Here is a 19,088-nt window from a genome sequence, read left to right on the forward strand (position 1 = left end):
CACTTTGTGTGATAAGGGATGGTTTGTTGGTTTCTTACTCTCAATAGCAGCTGGATGTCAGTTGTAGTAGAGTGACTATACTTCCCACTGACAGTCTGTTGTATCACACTTGGCTGAATGCCTTTCTTCCAATGTGGGGGTTACCCAGCTGCCTTTAGTAAAAGTTCACCACAGAGTCTCTAGCTCCTGCTCTATCTGGCCTCTCTCTCCTTCTGGCTCACACTGACTGACTGGGCACATAGGAGGTTGGCTGTCAGGTATCAGGCTGGGGATTTCCTGAGGGTCTGTCTGTTGCTGGCTCTCTCCTCCCTCTGATTTTACAGGAGCTTACCCTGGGGTGTTAGTGCCTTGCTGGTTACACTGTGATGTCTGCACCACTCTCTGTCCCCGTGTTGCAGCTCCTGGTGGCTGAGGGGATCTCTCCAGTCACTGGAGCTTCCTGCTGTCCTTCCACAGCTGCACCCCACTCCTCTAGTCAGCACTCTCAGGTACAAGGCAGCTCCCAGGCAGCTCTATTCAGCTTGGCTGTCTCCTCACTCACCATTCTTTGTCCTCTCCACAGGCTCCTCCCCTTCCTCAGTTCACAGGTCAGCCTGTTGCTGGGGCTCTGGATCTTTCCACTCTCCAGGTGCTGTGGCTGTCATCCTTCTGGGTCCTAGTGTTTCCCTGCTAGCTGCTGGCATCATCCAGTAGGGGAACTGTTAACCCCTGCAGTACTAGGGCAAGTAAGTCCATTTACAAACGTGAGACCCACTATTATTCATAGTGTTTTACCGGCGTATCACACTTGTACAGTCAGGATCAGTCTGACAAGCTTTAACCCTGCATGCACTCAAAAGTTATCTAGCGTTCATACAGATGTGTCCACATTTACCTTTCCTATATCCTGCCATGTAAGTCATGGTTTGGCATGCCATAGACTCAGTGATTTAGCCATGCTTTGTGATTTTTCTTAATTTGCTACTGTAATATGCTACTTTATACATATTCTATTATGGCAAACAAAAATTTTAAAATCCATCCACTCCCTACTCGTAGAAAAAACTTAGCCGTGCTATGCATTGCATGCCAAATTGAGCAAAATAGAAACGGTGTACAGTATATGGGCACATCTGTACTAGAGAATTGTCTTTTCTTCACAATGGTCTATATTATAAACTACTGAGGACCTAGCTAGCTTAAAATAATATCCAAGTTGTTATAACTAAATAGGGACACAGGCCAAATTATGTAAGCATCCTGGGTTGTCTAATGCCCAGGTTTACTACTTTGATGGGAATGACTATATAGCTCTGACTTTATGCATGCAGAGTGACCAGGGCCGATAACCCAAAGTCAGTATTGTGGGACTCAAGCCCCTGGCCTGTCTATTTTATAGAAGTAACATGGTCCTATTGCTTAGATCACTTTATTAATAACATCAGGCTTACTACATGTGCATCTACATTACACCCATGTGCCTAATGCCAGGCACCTAGCGTTCTATGGGCAATGATAGTTAGGTACTGGAGGTCCAAGGTCACCTACCAGTGTTGTTGGAGAGGCTTTAGTAGGGTGCTTCATATAGCTCCCTTGCTACTCCACCACTGTAGTCCTCTCCAGTTCTCCCACCATCTTGAAAATGCTGCAGCAGAGAAATTACCATCTCCAGCTGTGCCTGTCCTGGTGTCTACCACTTTCTTAACAGTGGCAAGTTTACAACTCTCACCATAATCAGACTCTGAAAGCTGCCGCTCTGCCGCATCTAATACTAGACATCGGTGATGGCTATGATGCGGTTCGCTGTGTTTGTCTCGCTGTGACTGCTTCGTGATTGGCTGCTGGACCATGAGCCGTGATTGGCTGCCAGGCCGTAAGTTATGGTTGGTTCAAGACCGGCACCAAATTTGAACTGCCATGATCCCATTGGATGATCTTGAATCACTGGCATATCTATAATGGGCATTATGGGTGCAGTGTGTGCGGTGTAAACTGGCCCCTGAATCCAAATGGGGGCCCCCACTGAACACTCTGCACTCATTTTTTAAATACTTACCCCTCTGGAGTCTAACGCCCACATCAGCAGCGCTGTGGAATTACAGTGAAAATGGCACAGGGGGCATTTTCACAGTATTCTGCACATGCGCAGTAGAGAAATCACTGAGAAAACGGCCACCATGCCATTTTCCCGGTGATCTGCGCATGTGCAGTAGAGTCTGAGCCCTCTAGTGCTCAGACTCTCCATTGCTGCTGGCAGAAAGGAGGGGGCCCGAACGGAGGAGGTAACACACGGGCCTCCTCCTCTCTAAAGCATCCCTGTCTTGAATCCTAGCAGATTCAAGTTCATAGACTGTAGTCCTAGCGCTATTGCTGACGCGCAGCTCCAGAGAGGAAGATACCCAATCATCAAGAGCGCTTCTCTTTTCTACAGTCTATCTTATGTATAGTAGCAGGTAGTTATAGTGAAGACACTGTGCGCATTAAAAGCTGCTTATTAATAACAACTCCTTGAGGGTACCTTCACCCTTCACCAAAAACCGTGTATACAAAATAAATGGAGAGGTTACTTAACTAGCGCTTTCTCCCAATGTATTTCTTTCTGCTGATTTTGTCCAATATCACCTTGTAGCAGAGGAGAATATACAAATAATAGAAAAGAATATATAGTGAAGTAAAGTTTAATACATTAATTTCTCTGACGTCCTAGTGGATGCTGGGACTCCGTAAGGACCATGGGGAATAGCGGCTCCGCAGGAGACAGGGCACAATAATAAAAGCTTTAGGATCAGGTGGTGTGCACTGGCTCCTCCCCCTATGACCCTCCTCCAAGCCTCAGTTAGATTTTTGTGCCCGAACGAGAAGGGTGCAGGCTAGGTGGCTCTCCTGAGCTGCTTAGAATAAAAGTTTAATTTAGGTTTTTTATTTTCAGTGAGTCCTGCTGGCAACAGGCTCACTGCAACGTGGGACTAAGGGGAGTAGAAGCGAACTCACCTGCGTGCAGAGTGGATTGGGCTTCTTAGGCTACTGGACATTAGCTCCAGAGGGACGATCACAGGTACAGCCTGGATGGGTCACCGGAGCCGCGCCGCCGTCCCCCTTACAGAGCCAGAAGAGACGAAGAGGTCCGGTGAAATCGGCGGCAGAAGACGATCCTGTGTTCAGACTAAGGTAGCGCACAGCACCGCAGCTGTGCGCCATTGCTCTCAGCACACTTCACACTCCGGTCACTGAGGGTGCAGGGCGCTGGGGGGGAGCGCCCTGAGACGCAATATAAAAGATAATACCTTAGGTGGCAAAAGAATACATCACATATAGCTCCTGGGCTATATGGATGTATTTTAACCCCTGCCATTTTTACACAAAAGAGCGGGAGATAAGGACGTCGTGAAGGGGCGGAGCCTATCTCCTCAGCACACAAGCGCCATTTTCCCTCACAGCTCCGCTGGAAGGACGGCTCCCTGACTCTCCCCTGCAGACCTGCTACAGAATCAGGGTAAAAAAGAGAAGGGGGGGCACTATTGGCAGCAAATAACAATATAAACAGCAGCTATAAGGGAATAACACTTATATAAGGTTATCCCTGTATATATATATAGCGCTGGGTGTGTGCTGGCAGACTCTCCCTCTGTCTCTCCAAAGGGCTAGTGGGGTCCTGTCCTCTATCAGAGCATTCCCGGTGTGTGTGCTGTGTGTCGGTACGCGTGTGTCGACATGTATGAGGAGGAAAATGATGTGGAGGCGGAGCAATTGCCTGCGTTAGTGATGTCACCCCCTAGGGAGTCGACACCTGACTGGATGATCGTATTTAAACAATTAAGTGATAATGTCAGCACTTTGCAAAAAACTGTTGACGACATGAGACAGCCGGCAAATCAATTAGTGCCTGTCCAGGCGTCTCAGACACCGTCAGGGGCCCTAAAACGCCCGTTACCTCAGTGGGTCGACACAGACCCAGACACAGATACTGAGTCTAGTGTCGACGGTGACGAGACAAACGTAATGTCCAGTAGGGCCACACGTTACATGATCACGGCAATGAGGGAGGCATTGAACATTTCTGACACTACAAGTACCACAAAGAAGGGTATTATGTGGGGTGTGAAAAAACTACCAATAGTTTTTCCTGAGTCAGATGAATTAAATGAGGTGTGTGATAAAGCGTGGGTTTCTCCCGACAAAAAACTGCTAATTTCTAATAAATTATTAGCACTATATCCTTTCCCGCCAGAGGTTAGGGCGCGTTGGGAAACACCCCCTAGGGTAGATAAGGCGCTCACACGTTTATCTAAACAAGTAGCGTTACCGTCTCCTGATACGGCCACCCTCAAAGAACCAGCTGATAGAAGGCTGGAAAATATCCTAAAAAGTATATACACACATACTGGTGTTATACTGCGACCAGCAATCGCCTCAGCCTGGATGTGCAGTGCTGGAGTCGCATGGTCGGATTCCCTGACTGAAAATATTGATACCCTGGATAGGGACAATGTTTTGTTAACTATAGAGCATTTGAAGGATGCATTGCTATATATGCGTGATGCACAGAGGGATATTTGCACCCTGGCATCAAGAGTAAGTGCTATGTCCATCTCTGCCAGAAGAGCGTTATGGACGCGACAGTGGTCAGGGGATGCGGATTCCAAACGACATATGGAAGTATTGCCGTATAAAGGGGAGGAGTTATTTGGGGCTGGTCTATCGGACCTGGTGGCCACGGCAACGGCTGGAAAGTCCACCTTTTTACCCCAGGTCACTTCACATCAGCAGAAAAAGACACCGTCTTTTCAAACTCAGTCCTTTCGTTCCCATAAGTACAAGCGAGCAAAAGGCCACTCCTTTCTGCCTCGGGGCAGAGGAAGAGGAAAAAGACTGCACCATGCAGCCGCTTCCCAGGAGCAGAAGCCCTCCCCTGCTTCTGCCAAGTCTTCAGCATGACGCTGGGGCTTTACAAGCAGACTCAGACATGGTGGGGGCCCGTCTCAAGAATTTCAACGCGCAGTGGGCTCACTCGCAAGTGGACCCCTGGATTCTACAGGTAGTATCGCAGGGGTACAAACTGGAATTCGAGGCGTTTCCCCCTCGCCGGTTCCTGAAGTCTGCTTTACCAAAGTCTCCCTCCGACAGGGAGGCAGTTTTGGAAGCCATTCACAAGCTGTATTCCCAGCAGGTGATAATCAAGGTACCCCTCCTACAACAGGGAAAGGGGTATTATTCCACGCTGTTTGTGGTACCGAAGCCGGACGGCTCGGTGAGACCAATTTTAAATCTGAAATCCTTGAACACTTACATAAAAAGGTTCAAATTCAAGATGGAGTCACTCAGAGCGGTGATAGCGAACCTGGAAGAAGGGGACTATATGGTGTCTCTGGACATCAAAGATGCTTATCTCCACGTCCCAATCTACCCTTCTCACCAAGGGTACCTCAGGTTTGTAGTACAAAACTGTCATTATCAGTTTCAGACGCTGCCGTTTGGATTGTCCACGGCACCTCGGGTCTTTACCAAGGTAATGGCCGAAATGATGATTCTTCTTCGAAGAAAAGGCATCTTAATTATCCCTTACTTGGACGATCTCCTGATAAGGGCAAAGTCCAGGGAACAGTTAGAAGTCGGAGTGGCACTATCTCAGGTAGTGTTACGTCAGCACGGGTGGATTCTAAATATTCCAAAATCGCAGCTGATTCCAACGACACGTCTACTGTTCTTAGGAATGATTCTGGACACAGTCCAGAAGAAGGTGTTTCTCCCGGAGGAGAAGGCCAGAGAGTTATCCGAGCTAGTCAGGAACCTCCTAAAGCCTGGCCAGGTGTCAGTGCATCAGTGCACGAGGGTCCTGGGAAAGATGGTGGCTTCTTACGAAGCGATTCCATTCGGAAGATTCCATGCAAGAACGTTTCAGTGGGATCTACTGGACAAATGGTCCGGATCGCATCTTCAGATGCATCAGCGGATAACCCTGTCGCCAAAGACAAGGGTGTCTCTTCTGTGGTGGCTGCAGAGTGCTCATCTACTAGAGGGCCGCAGATTTGGCATTCAGGATTGGATCCTGGTGACCATGGATGCCAGCCTGAGAGGCTGGGGAGCAGTCACACAGGGAAGAAATTTCCAGGGATTGTGGTCAAACATGGAAACATCTCTTCATATAAACATTCTGGAACTAAGGGCCATTTACAATGCCCTAAGTCAAGCAAAACCTCTGCTTCAGGGTCAGGCGGTGTTGATCCAATCGGACAACATCACGTCAGTCGCCCACGTAAACAGACAGGGCGGCACGAGAAGCAGGAGGGCAATGGCAGAAGCTGCAAGGATTCTTCGCTGGGCGGAAAATCATGTGATAGCACTGTCAGCAGTGTTCATTCCGGGAGTGGACAACTGGGAAGCAGACTTCCTCAGCAGACACGATCTTCACCCGGGAGAGTGGGGACTTCACCCAGAAGTCTTCCACCTGATTGTAAACCGTTGGGAAAAACCAAAGGTGGACATGATGGCGTCCCGTCTAAACAAAAAACTGGACAGATATTGCGCCAGGTCAAGGGACCCTCAGGCAATAGCGGTGGACGCTCTGGTAACGCCGTGGGTGTACCAGTCAGTGTATGTGTTCCCTCCTCTGCCTCTCATACCAAAAGTACTGAGAATCATAAGAAGGAGAGGAGTAAGAACTATACTCGTGGTTCCGGATTGGCCAAGAAGGACTTGGTACACGGAACTTCAAGAGATGCTCACGGACGAACCGTGGCCTCTACCTCTAAGAAAGGACCTGCTACAGCAGGGGCCTTGTCTGTTCCAAGACTTACCGCGGCTGCGTTTGACGGCATGGCGGTTGAACGCCGGATCCTGAAGGAAAAAGGCATTCCAGAAGAAGTCATCCCTACCCTGGTCAAAGCCAGGAAGGACGTAACCGCAAAACATTATCACCGCATTTGGCGAAAATATGTTGCGTGGTGTGAGGCCAAGAAGGCCCCTACAGAGGAATTTCAACTGGGTCGTTTCCTTCATTTCCTACAAACAGGACTGTCTATGGGCCTAAAATTAGGGTCCATTAAGGTTCAAATTTCGGCCCTGTCGATTTTCTTCCAGAAAGAACTGGCTTCAGTACCTGAAGTTCAGACATTTGTAAAAGGGGTGCTGCATATACAGCCTCCTTTTGTGCCTCCAGTGGCACCTTGGGATCTCAATGTTGTGTTGAGTTTTCTAAAGTCACATTGGTTTGAACCACTCACCACTGTGGACTTAAAATATCTCACATGGAAGGTGACGATGCTGTTAGCCTTGGCTTCAGTCAGGCGTGTGTCAGAATTGGCGGCTTTATCATATAAAAGCCCTTACTTAATTTTTCATTCTGACAGGGCAGAATTGAGGACTCGTCCTCAATTTCTACCTAAGGTGGTTTCTGCATTTCACATGAACCAACCTATTGTGGTACCTGCGGCTACTAGGGACTTAGAGGACTCTAAGTTGCTTGACGTTGTCAGGGCCTTGAAAATATATGTTTCCAGGACGGCTGGAGTCAGAAAATCTGACTCGCTGTTTATCCTGTATGCACCCAACAAACTGGGTGCTCCTGCTTCAAAGCAAACGATTGCTCGTTGGATTTGTAGTACAATTCAGCTTGCACATTCTGTGGCAGGCTTGCCACAGCCAAAATCGGTAAAAGCCCATTCCACAAGGAAAGTGGGCTCATCTTGGGCGGCTGCCCGAGGGGTCTCGGCTTTACAACTTTGCCGAGCAGCTACTTGGTCAGGGGCAAACACGTTTGCTAAATTCTACAAATTTGATACCCTGGCTGAGGAGGACCTGGAGTTCTCTCATTCGGTGCTGCAGAGTCATCCGCACTCTCCCGCCCGTTTGGGAGCTTTGGTATAATCCCCATGGTCCTTACGGAGTCCCAGCATCCACTAGGACGTCAGAGAAAATAAGATTTTACTTACCGATAAATCTATTTCTCGTAGTCCGTAGTGGATGCTGGGCGCCCATCCCAAGTGTGGATTGTCTGCAATACTTGTATATAGTTATTGTTACAAAAATTCGGGTTATTATTGTTGTGAGCCATCTTTTCAGAGGCTCCTTTGCGTTTATCATACTGTTAACTGGGTTCAGATCACGAGTTGTACGGTGTGATTGGTGTGGCTGGTATGAGTCTTACCCGGGATTCAATATCCTTCCTTATTATGTACGCTCGTCCGGGCACAGTATCCTAACTGAGGCTTGGGGGAGGGTCATAGGGGGAGGAGCCAGTGCACACCACCTGATCCTAAAGCTTTTATTATTGTGCCCTGTCTCCTGCGGAGCCGCTATTCCCCATGGTCCTTACGGAGTCCCAGCATCCACTACGGACTACGAGAAATAGATTTATCGGTAAGTAAAATCTTATTTTTTTCCACAAACAATTTTCCTTATATGTTAAAACATAAGCAGTAGCCCTTTAGATGGCAGTTTGACTGATCCCCCAATGTATAGGGAAATTACCGGAGATGTTGGAACTGTAAACAGTTCAATTCAGCATTCAAGTCAGTGGGAAAAGATTCCCGGGATATCCCCACAGGCAAGCAGCTGTCCAGGTAAATCCCCCTATTCGGAGAAGAGTCCAAACGCCAGTAGTCCACCAACGCGTTTCTACCCTCTTAGCTAGGGTCTTTTTCAAGGTGTATAACAATGGCTCTGCTTCCTGAAGTATTTAAACCCTGCTTAGCCAATCCTTACGTTTCCCTCTCAGCTGAACCCTATACATACATTTACTAATTGTCCCCTTGTCCGTTAAGCTGAGTGTGGGCGTGTTGAAATGTTACGTTGCGGGTAGTCATGACTACCATGACTCCCGCTACGACTGCGTCCCGCCGTCGTCCTGGTAACGCGAGCTCCCGCTCGCGTCATTTCCGCTCATCTGATGTTCGATATCCGCTTTCTCTGCATCTCGTCGTCGTCCTAGTAATCTTATGCATAGTGTACGTGGACTGGCCCACAGGGGTACAGAAGAAACCCCTGGTGGGCCCAACTACCCTGGGGCCCCCAACTCCTCCTCTTGGCATTAGGTTCCAGACTATGCACTTGAATAATACATTATACATATTACCTTATACTGCACAGGACTATGTTGACTTTTCTACGGTGCATTGCTGCTATTAATCTGGTACATTATCATGCTTGCACTAGTAGTGCTTACTATATATATTTATTAATGGGCCATGACCATGCACTCTCTAAAGGTTAGGCAAACCAATGTGGCAGCTATCCACTCCCCCTCAGCAGACTGGCCGCACCCCTAAACCCCCACTGCAGAGGGCCGGTGGGCCCTTCATGCCCCAGTCCAACACTGCATATGTATATCATACAGTATGCCAGTGTATATTAGTACCAGCCGCCAACCTGTATCTCTCTCTCTTCAAATGTGGCAGCAGGCCATGTGTATCTCTCCCAGCATCATACTGGACACTCTATATGTTACTAATGGGGGGAATGCTCCATGATGAGCACCAGTACAGTATGCCCTGCTACCGACATTCAAACCTTGATTACTTTATATGTTTCATTGGCTGGATTAGTTAATGCATAGTAAGGTTTTGCTGTTAATTATATGTCATCAGTGGAAGCTGCTATAGTAAATGAAGTAGACAGGGCGGTTATGGTTACAGGTAACCTGAAAAGGAACCTGGGAAACTGTAGTGTTCTATAAAACACACTACATGAGTGACTTTACAATCCACCAATAGCAGCTCTTCACTATGTTTCCGTTTTATGTACAGTAAGTAATGTATGATACATTTAACACATCTACAGTACACTGTACAGTCAGGATCGCTATGGTCTATGGGAGAAACTGAAACTCACGGGATGCGTTTTTCTTTCTTGATGTTTTGAAAACAACACGTTTCTTTTTCTGTTAAGTAAATAAATGAATAAACAATCTATAGTTTCCTGGTATTTCAGACCTTTGCCACCATATTGCTATTTATTGCTAGTTCAAGGACTTTCTCCTTCTGTCTCATGTCTAGGTACATTCCCAGCTCAGTTCCTGGAAACTCTGTAACAGACTTCTGCAACAGCCACAACTGGAGCCGGAGCTGTACACTCTCTGTAATAGCTCATTTTGCCATACTTGGACATAAACCATTCTTGGTTTGGATATAAAGGCCCAAGAGCAGATTTGTTTAAAAAGGTAAGTTATTTCCATATGTGCACAACAAGATTTCCTTTTATCTACATTTGTTTGAAAACCCAACATCTTAATTACATTAAGCTATACACAGTAATCTTTAGGCTATGACTATTATAATGTTTCAGGTTATGTTTTGCTTTTTTTTTTGTATTTGTAAATGTATTTTTATGTCTGTTGTCATAATTCTCATTAAAGTAGTCTTATGTTCAAACATAATTACACTAGCCTTCTTCTTTAGTAGTCTCATATGATTTGTTCCTGTGTTCATGTCAGGATATTATGGTACTGCAAACATCCCTTATTTTGTGTCTGTGAGCAAAAATAAGCTACAGCATGTTGTACTACCATCATCTGCCATGCTAGGGGACCTTTCGCTTAAGTGAATCATCCCCTTAGAGTTTGTCTTCAAGATTACCAATAATTCGAAATGGAAAAAATTCACATAGTGCAGTGTGGTGGGGTGAGGCAGAGCCTCTCCTGCCATACTAATGTATAAGCCAGAGTTTTGAATATATAAAGTACATTAAATATCTTCTCTGTATTATTCTAATAATTTTTATAGTCACAACTCTGAAGTAAAAAGTCTATCACCTGTCTATCTTTTCCGCACATCTCTGATAAAAACTCACCAAATTTCCAGCTGTACTGTATATACTGCTGCACCTGTCTATAATGCCCACATGTGCCCTTGGGCTCATATATTGTGTGTAAATCTGGCTCTGGTACTAGCCAGTGCCTCCTGAGCCATTTACCTCACCACACAACCCTAGTGCAGTGGTTTCCAAACAGTGTGTCGTGGCACCCTGGGGTGCCTTGGACATTTGCAGGGGTGCCTTGGATTGCTGGTCCAGGACCAATTCAAATTATTTATGGTCACTGTAATAGGTCAAAACCAATGTTTGTGGCTTCCAATCATAGAATATGTGGATAAAAAGAAGTTAATCCTGTCCCTCACCACATAATTGAACTTTAGGATGACATATACACCTAATTTAATTAACTGAATATTTTTTTCACATTTTTTTAATAAGAAACTTTTGGCCTAGGGGTGCCGTGAAGAAATTGTGATACTCTAGGGTGCCGTGATTAAAAAAAGTTTGGGAACCACTAATGTGAGTACAATAAATAATTAGTTTGTTAATTGTTAAATTTACTTCACTGTTTTTGCAGACATTTCAAGGCTGCTGTCACTTATGGCAGACCCTGGAGACAAAACTTTATGGGGTCATTCTTATTAGGTGCAAGTTGGATCTGCGAATCATGGCCCTCATTCCGAGTTGATCGCTCGCAAGGCGAATGTAGCAGAGTTACACACGCTAAGCCGCCGCCTACTGGGAGTGAATCTTAGCTTCTTAAATGTGCGACCGATGTATGCGCAATATTGCGATTACAAACGAGTTAGCAGTTTTTGAGTAGCTTCAGACTTACTCTGCCTGTGCGATCAGTTCAGTGCTTTTCGGTCCTGGCTGACGTCATAAACACACCCAGCGTTCGCCCAGGCACACCCACCGTTTCCCCGGCCACTCCTGCGTTTTCTCCGGAAACGGTAGCGTTTCCAGCCACACGCCCCTAAAACGCCGTGCATCCGCCCAGTAACACCCATTTCCTGTCAATCACAATGCGAACGTGGGAGCGATGAAAAAGCCGTGAGTAAACTTACTTTCTTCATAGTAAAGTTACTTGGCGCAGTCGCAGTGCGAACATTGCGCATGCGCACTAAGAGAATTCTCACTGCGATGCGATGAAAATCTCAGAGCGAACAACTCGGAATGAGGGCCCATTTTCACTGTGAACTTGCACCGCAAATTGCACTTGCAATCCAATTCCAAACTCTGATTATTTTTTCAGTGGAAATTCACATTTTTGGGGTAAAAAAATGGCCTAAAATTACCGCAAATTCAACCTTTAAAGTTTATAATAAATATACAAATTTGTCATTACCACTTGTGTCTGGTTTGTTATTTTGTATTCATTTATTTTCAAGTCAGATTCACTGTTGAAAGCATAGATGTAATCTAAAATGAAACATCTGTAAACTTTTCAAGAATATAAAGCAAATCTGCTGGCACTGAATAGGAACATTTAGTTTTACCACTGGACTAGAGGGGTCATTCCGACCTGATTGCACGCTAGGATTTTTTGCTGCGCTGCGATCAGGTCCGAACTGTGCAAGCGTATGCACCGCAATGCATAAGTGCGTCGTACGGGTACAAAGCGGATCCTTGCTGAGTGAAGGATTTTACAAAGAATCCTTTCGCACAGCCGAACACAAGGAGATTGACAGGAAGACGGCGTTTGTGGGTGTCAACTGACCGTTTTCTGGAAGTGTTTGGAAAAATGCAGGAGTGTCCAAGCGTTTGCAGGGCGGGTGTCTGACGTCAATTCCGGGCCAGAACAGGCTGAAGTGATCGTAGTGGCTGAGTAAGTTCTGAGCTACTCAGAAACTGCACAAAACTTTTTTGTACTGCTCGGCTGAACATGCGTTCGCACACTTGCAAAGAAAACATACACTCCCCTATAGGCAGTGACTTTCTGTTCGCATCGCTGCAAAAAATAGCTAGCGAGTGATCAACTCGGAATGACCCCCTAGGTCATTTGATTTACCGTACAGAACTCGGAACCTAGTCAAATATTGAACAACTTCACTTCCTAATTGTAAGACTCATTTTAATTAGATATATTCATGAAGGAGTGAAAAGGGTGGAGAAGTGCATCAGCTTTGAAGTAACACATACAGTATCAAGTGCATTCTATAAAATTATACATAGCAGCTGATTGGTTGCCATGTGCAACTTTTCCACTCTTTTCACTGCTTCATGAATAGACCCCATAGTATGCAATTTATGTAATCTCAAACACATAATAGTCCTTATGAATATATAAATATTTGCATCATGTCAGCTATGTGAGTTCCTTGCCATTTATTTTGGAGACTTAATTTCAGTCTGTCTAAAGTTGGTGTCCATTCTATGGGGAGGAAGACTTGTTATAGGGGAGTGGGTCTGGTCTGGTACACTGAACATTATTTTGGCAGCTAGCAAAGTTATTCTTTATTGTTTTAATAGACTAAAGTAGTCAACTAATATGGCTAATGCTTGATTTATAATAGCAGATATCACCGACACTACCTTGCAATGAATAATTCTGGAAGCCCAAAACAGAGCCCAGGTCCGCTTTCAGATAAAGGAGTTGGAGAGATAAAAACAACCATTCAAGAAAGAGAAACATCAGCATATCAACATGGACCTGGAGAAAGGGGAAAAGAACCTGAGTCACCCATGGAAGCTGAGACATATTTCCTAATTATGTATCTAGAAAAAAAGCCTGATTGTGAGTTGAAAGAAGAACAAAAAGAGAGCTACAGGAAGAAGGGTGGAGAACCGTCTGGTCACCATTTGTATAGAGAAGCTGGTGCAGCAGGAAAAAGAACAGCAAGCCAGGGATTCTCTAACATGTCTGGAAATAGGACAGAATACACGAGGTAAAGATTGTCATGCATGCTTCCTAATATGTCTGCTTGTGTGTGTTAGTGATCTTCTTAAATAATACTTTTATGTGCACAGTAACATGCATCATGAGGATTTATTATCCATTTACAGCACAAAGCAGTGTAGCTTCAGTTGACAAAAACATTTGAAAATATATTTTGGGATACAGTATGTAATACTGAAATGCTGTTGTTATTAGATTGCCTTTGTTTCTATAGCTGTTTATCTTACATCATCCTTAAAGCCTAGTACACAATGGGGCTTCTGCAGAGGGAGCTCTATGGCAGTCTTCATACTGTGGGGTCTATTTACTAAGCCTTGGATGGAGATAAAGTGGGTGGAGATAAAGTACCAGTCAATCAGCATCTTACTGCCATGTCACAGACTGGCTTTCAAAAATGACATAACTGTCATTTTTGAAAGCCAGTTGGCTGGTACTTTATCTCCGTCCACTTTATCTCCATCCAGGGCTTAGTAAATAGACCCCTGTGTCTTGTGTAAAATCAACCAGTACATGCCAGGATAATGCAGGCACACACTTTCTCTTATGCAGACTTGCGCAATTCTGATACTGAAGTCTGCCTGCACCTTATTTTATTTATTTTTTGTTCATAAGGTGGAGAGTTGTTTCTGCTGTGTGAGGGCGGTATGTACTAAAGGGAAAATGTGGTAAACCCCCTGTTTTCGGGCGTTTTACCACATTTTCATACACGGTTATCTTGGCTAGTTTGCTGCGCCTAGGCACAACATGATTTATTAGCATAAACCCTTCATCTATTGTTCTCAGCTGCAATACAATACAGAGAACAATACAGCAGGGGATTAAGTCTGACTGCCCAGTCTCAGTTAATCCTATTAAAGGTCAAGATAAACACGGACCCCTCTGTATGTACTAAGACCAGGCCGCCGGGTTTTCACCACCAAGGAATCGCCATCAAAAGATGGTGATACCCTACAGAGCCTATGGACTTCTTTTGCACCCGCCGCTGTCGGGCGCTGCACCCGCCGCCCAATGCCGCACCCGCCCACCCCCCCTCACCTGTGTCCAGGTGCCACTAAACATCCCCCAGCTCCTTTTCACCCACTGCACGGCCTTTTCTGCTTCCGGCTGCAGGTGGGAGGAGGAGGAGCCCGAGGGAATCACAGCACACCGGGAGGTGACGGAACCTATAGGGACCCCTGCAATCCTTCTCACAGGTATCGCGGGGGTCTCTGTCACCGCATTTCGATGTTAATCGCATATGTTAGTACATATGCAGTTAGCATCGCTGTGGTAGGCGGTGAGGTGAGGCGATGTATTTTAATAGATCCCACCCGTAGAGAGGTTTTTGAAGTTGTAATGTTGCCTAATTGAATATTCGCATTTCGCAAGCAAAACAGATAAAAATATGACCATAATCGTTAGTGACATAAACTTTGTGTATATTATGCTGATGCATTTTGAGATGTGCACTATTGTTTAGTTTTTGTTTTTTTTACATAAATCACCCCAATTTTACATCCCAACTCTGCATTACTCCCACTGAGTGTGACATGGCCAATTTTGTCACATTAAAATAACCTAATGGGGATCCTGGCAACTACAGTATATTATGATTTTTGTACTGCAAAATTGAAAATCTGGCCTGATGAGTACCCAATCGGCTCATCTCTTGCCACCTTTGACATTCACTATTCTGCATCCCATTTTTCTAGTCCCTGAGACAGTTTTCATTTTTCTCAGTTAGATGTAATTTGGGCTGTTTGCTTTCCCAGAATTAAATAACTAGCTCTAGATTAATCTACAGTATATTAGGTTAATAGTTCTTTATGCATTCACATCATTTCATGTTTGTGAATTCACAAGTGTGTGCTGTTTTTCTATTACAAACCTTAAACTACTACATGGTTACCTAGGTGCATTATTGATATTAACAGATATTATCAAATATACATGGGGTCTATTCATGAAGCAGTGAAAAGTATGAAGTGAGCCAGTGGAGAGGTTGCCCATGGCAACTAATCAGAATTGAAGTAAATTTTATAATTTGCATACTATACAATTGTACGGAGCAGCTGACTGGTTGCTACAGGCCCACTTCTCCACTCTTTTCATTGCTTCATGAATAGACCCCTGACAATCAGGTACAAAGTTTTTTTTACATCAACATACAAACTGCATTACATCATATATATTCCAGAAGAATCTTTATCAGTGGTCTAATTAGGACTCAATGTCTATAGGCCCCTAATCACGGGCCGCTCAGCACACATCTCTCCCACCGCTCAGCACAGCGTGATGTGTGCTGAGCGTGCAGGGGGAGTTTAGGGGCCGTTCATTTCACCCAGCGGGTGAAGTGAGCGACCTGCTAGATTGGCCTGCTTGGCAGGCCAATCTAGCACCAGCGATAGCGATGCACGGGGCTATCGCTGTGGGGGGTACACACGGAGCGATCATGTTTAAAATCTAAGCAATCTAGTCAGATTGCTTAGATTTTAAGCAGCGATCGCTCCGTGAGTACCCCCCTTAAGGAGTGGTTCCACAGACTCATCAGTGAAAGACACTAGGGCATTCCTTATGCTAGATGACTTTACCCAAACTATATTATATTTTCTTATAGTGTTTCAGCTAACATGAACAGTCTTGTCATGTCCTAATGCTCCTTCAGTAATGTGTAAGCTACAGCTGTTCGGGTCCATTTGTTTGTCCTCTGTTGGAATGGAAGCTTTTTAAGATCACTGAAAAAGTTTAAAGGCTGGTGAGTTTAGTGCATGTTGGTAATAAAAAGATGATGCAACCATGGTATTTGAACCACATTTTGGACAATATCCAGGTTTTTAAATTTTTTGCTTTCAACCTTTTTGTTATTATACACAACAATAACTTTGGTTATTCAATCACATTTAATTTGCTCTGCCTAAAGGTTTGGTCAGCTGATGTGTGCTAATCAAGGAACACTTTGATAAGCAATATCTGATTAAAATAGAGATGAGAGGGTCAGGATCTCCAAGAACTGTACCCACCCGAACTTCACTATCCGAGCCAGGTTCTAAGTCCAGCTTGGGTTTTCTCGCCTGACTCGGATCCCAAAACAAGGGAAAACCACATCCTCCTGCTGTCGGATTCTCATGGGTTTTGGATTCTATATAAGGGCCACAGTGATCGGTGCCATTTTACTCCGATTGTGGAGCTTGTAGTGAGAGAATGTGTCTGTGCTGTGTCCATCAAGGGGTGTTGCAGTGTTGTACATCCAGGGGTGCTGCATTGTTGTCCATCCAGGGTGCTGCATTGTTATCCATCAAGGGTCTGGGGCTGCTTTGTCCAGGGTTGCTCTGCCCATGCTGTGTCCATTAAGGGGTGCTGCAGTGTTGTCAATTCAGGGGTGCTGCAGTGTTATCCTTCAATGGGCTAGGGCTGCATTGTCCAGGTGTGCTCTGTCCATGCTGTTTCCATCCAGGGGCTAGTGTTGTCCAACCAGGGGTGGTCTGTCAGTGTGACACCAGTGCCACCTCAGTGTAAAAAAAATGAAAGCAAAAAACATAATTGAAAAAAAATAAAATATATTTTTGTGCTATAACCCAGTGTACTATACTATTATTTTTCTGTGACACTGCCGGTCAGTCCTCAGTGTATCATACACATATTGTGTGGTACTGTAGATGGAAGTGATCTGCAGTGTAATATATATTCTGACTCATACACGTATCATGGGATATTGTAGGTGGAAGTAAACTGCGGTGTTTTAATATAATATTTGACTCATACACGTATTGTGTGACACTCTTGGTAAAAGTAAAGTGTTATATTATTATTTCTGACTCATACATCTATTGTGTGACACTGTAGGTGGAAGTAAACTGCAGAATAATATATATTCTGACTCATATATGTATTGTGTGACACTGTAGGTGGTACATTTTTTGAAATGGTGTGTGCTGTACCCCACTTCGTTCGTGTTTGTTGATAGATATGGAGAACGAACAATTGAGAAGAGAGCAGGAAGCACATACTAGTGCTGCAGCTGCTGCCACCAGTCGTGACCATACAAGTCTATCAACGTCATCTACTAAGACCGATGCCCAAGGGCATAGAGGGTTTAAGTCAAGGTATATAAACTCAAAGAAGCAATATCATTTTACAGTGGTAAAGAAAAAAAACGTCAGAAGGAAAGTTAGCTGTAGAGAAACATAAAACTGGCAATAGGCTATTCATCAACAAAGTGGCAAGGAAAGACTCAGTCCATGGTTCTGCAACTGTCAGTGAGGCATCTTCTTCTGCCTGTCATGACGATGCAAGAACTTTTCACTCATAGTCTATCAAAAAAATTAAAACCACTAAGGCAGTAGAACAGACCTGTCACACATTCTGTGTTCAGACCTGTCACACATTCCTGTGGAACGATTAGGGGTGTTCACATTAGTTATGTGTGAGTCTGACATTTCTCACACTGTCCTCATAGAGAAGCCTCTTTTACCTCCTTCCACCATTTCTGCACCATCAGCACATGTGGGGAGCAATACATGTAAAGATCGTTATGAGGGCATAATAGAAATTGATGATGCTTGTGTGGAAGAGGAACAGGATGAGGAGGTTATGTGTGTACTACTACTATCTGACACTGAGGATGAGGATGTTGATGATTTTGTGTATGTAAGTCAACAACCAGTGGCTGCAGTACTTGCCTGTGATAAAAAAAGAAAGCCACTGTGATGACTGGGCATAAAACTAAAATAGACACCTCTTGGGTGTGGAATTATTTTTACCCAAATCCTGACAATGTTTGTGAAGGCATCTGCTCCATTTGTGGGCCAAAGTTAGTAGAGGTTGGGGCGTTAGCCATCTAGGCACCTCTCCCATGTTACGTCATTTGCGGCAAGTTCATGAAATGTATTTAACATCAACCACCTAATTAGTGATCGGAGGTAGTCCTTCCAAAAAATTGTCTTGTGGTGGCCCAAACAAAGCAAGCATTTCAGCCACAAAAGTGTCAGCCACAAAAGTGTCACTGAAGTGCTTGGTTTATTAAACTGTGCATGTTTTTTTTAATATCAAAAATAAGGGTGGGAGGGAGGGCTCAATGACAATTACATCTTGCGCCACTTTTCAGTACTGTGTGGCAAAGTTTCATACAGATGTAGCCACGCTCATCATGGCTACATCTTAGCATGATCGTGCCTTGTTAGGTGCGACCTGCGAGCACGTATGGGGCATGCACGTGTCTGGGAAACACACTCACCCCATTCACATGAATAGGAGCGTCTAAATATACAGCTCGGTGCGGCTAGGTTTAGGTGCGTGTTCGGATGGAGACGCTCAGAATGGGAGCGTCTCTGTGCTCTCCCGGCGTGACTAGGCGGACGGATCGCCTAGTCATGCCGGGAGTGTACACCTGCAATGGCACCGCCTCAGATGAGCGTGGCTCTATCTATAGTACAAACTGCGTCAAGTTGTTCCGCTGCTTTGTCGGTTAGTAACCAGCCAGCTCACT

The 19,088-nt window shown here is 45.0% G+C and overlaps 1 protein-coding gene across 3 annotated transcripts in view; it reads left to right on the top strand.

Annotated features, from left to right (window-relative positions):
• The first annotated feature begins 551 nt into the window (after window positions 1-551).
• LOC135055153 (poly(ADP-ribose) glycohydrolase-like) overlaps window positions 552-19,088 on the top strand; it is a 344,454-nt gene continuing 325,917 nt past the window's right edge. The window contains exons 1-3 of one of the 3 annotated variants that reach the window (XM_063958859.1): window positions 552-725; window positions 9,969-10,132; window positions 13,242-13,613. In XM_063958859.1, the coding sequence (XP_063814929.1) occupies window positions 13,267-13,613 (347 nt within the window). In that variant the 5' untranslated portion in view covers window positions 552-725; window positions 9,969-10,132; window positions 13,242-13,266. Of the gene's footprint in view, window positions 726-9,968; window positions 10,133-11,184; window positions 11,245-13,241; window positions 13,614-19,088 lie in introns of those variants that run through there. The other 2 variants (XM_063958860.1, XM_063958861.1) reach the window with 2 other exon arrangements.

Source organism: Pseudophryne corroboree, chromosome 3 (genome assembly GCF_028390025.1).
Source record: "Pseudophryne corroboree isolate aPseCor3 chromosome 3, aPseCor3.hap2, whole genome shotgun sequence".
NCBI classification, from domain to species: domain Eukaryota; kingdom Metazoa; phylum Chordata; class Amphibia; order Anura; family Myobatrachidae; genus Pseudophryne; species Pseudophryne corroboree.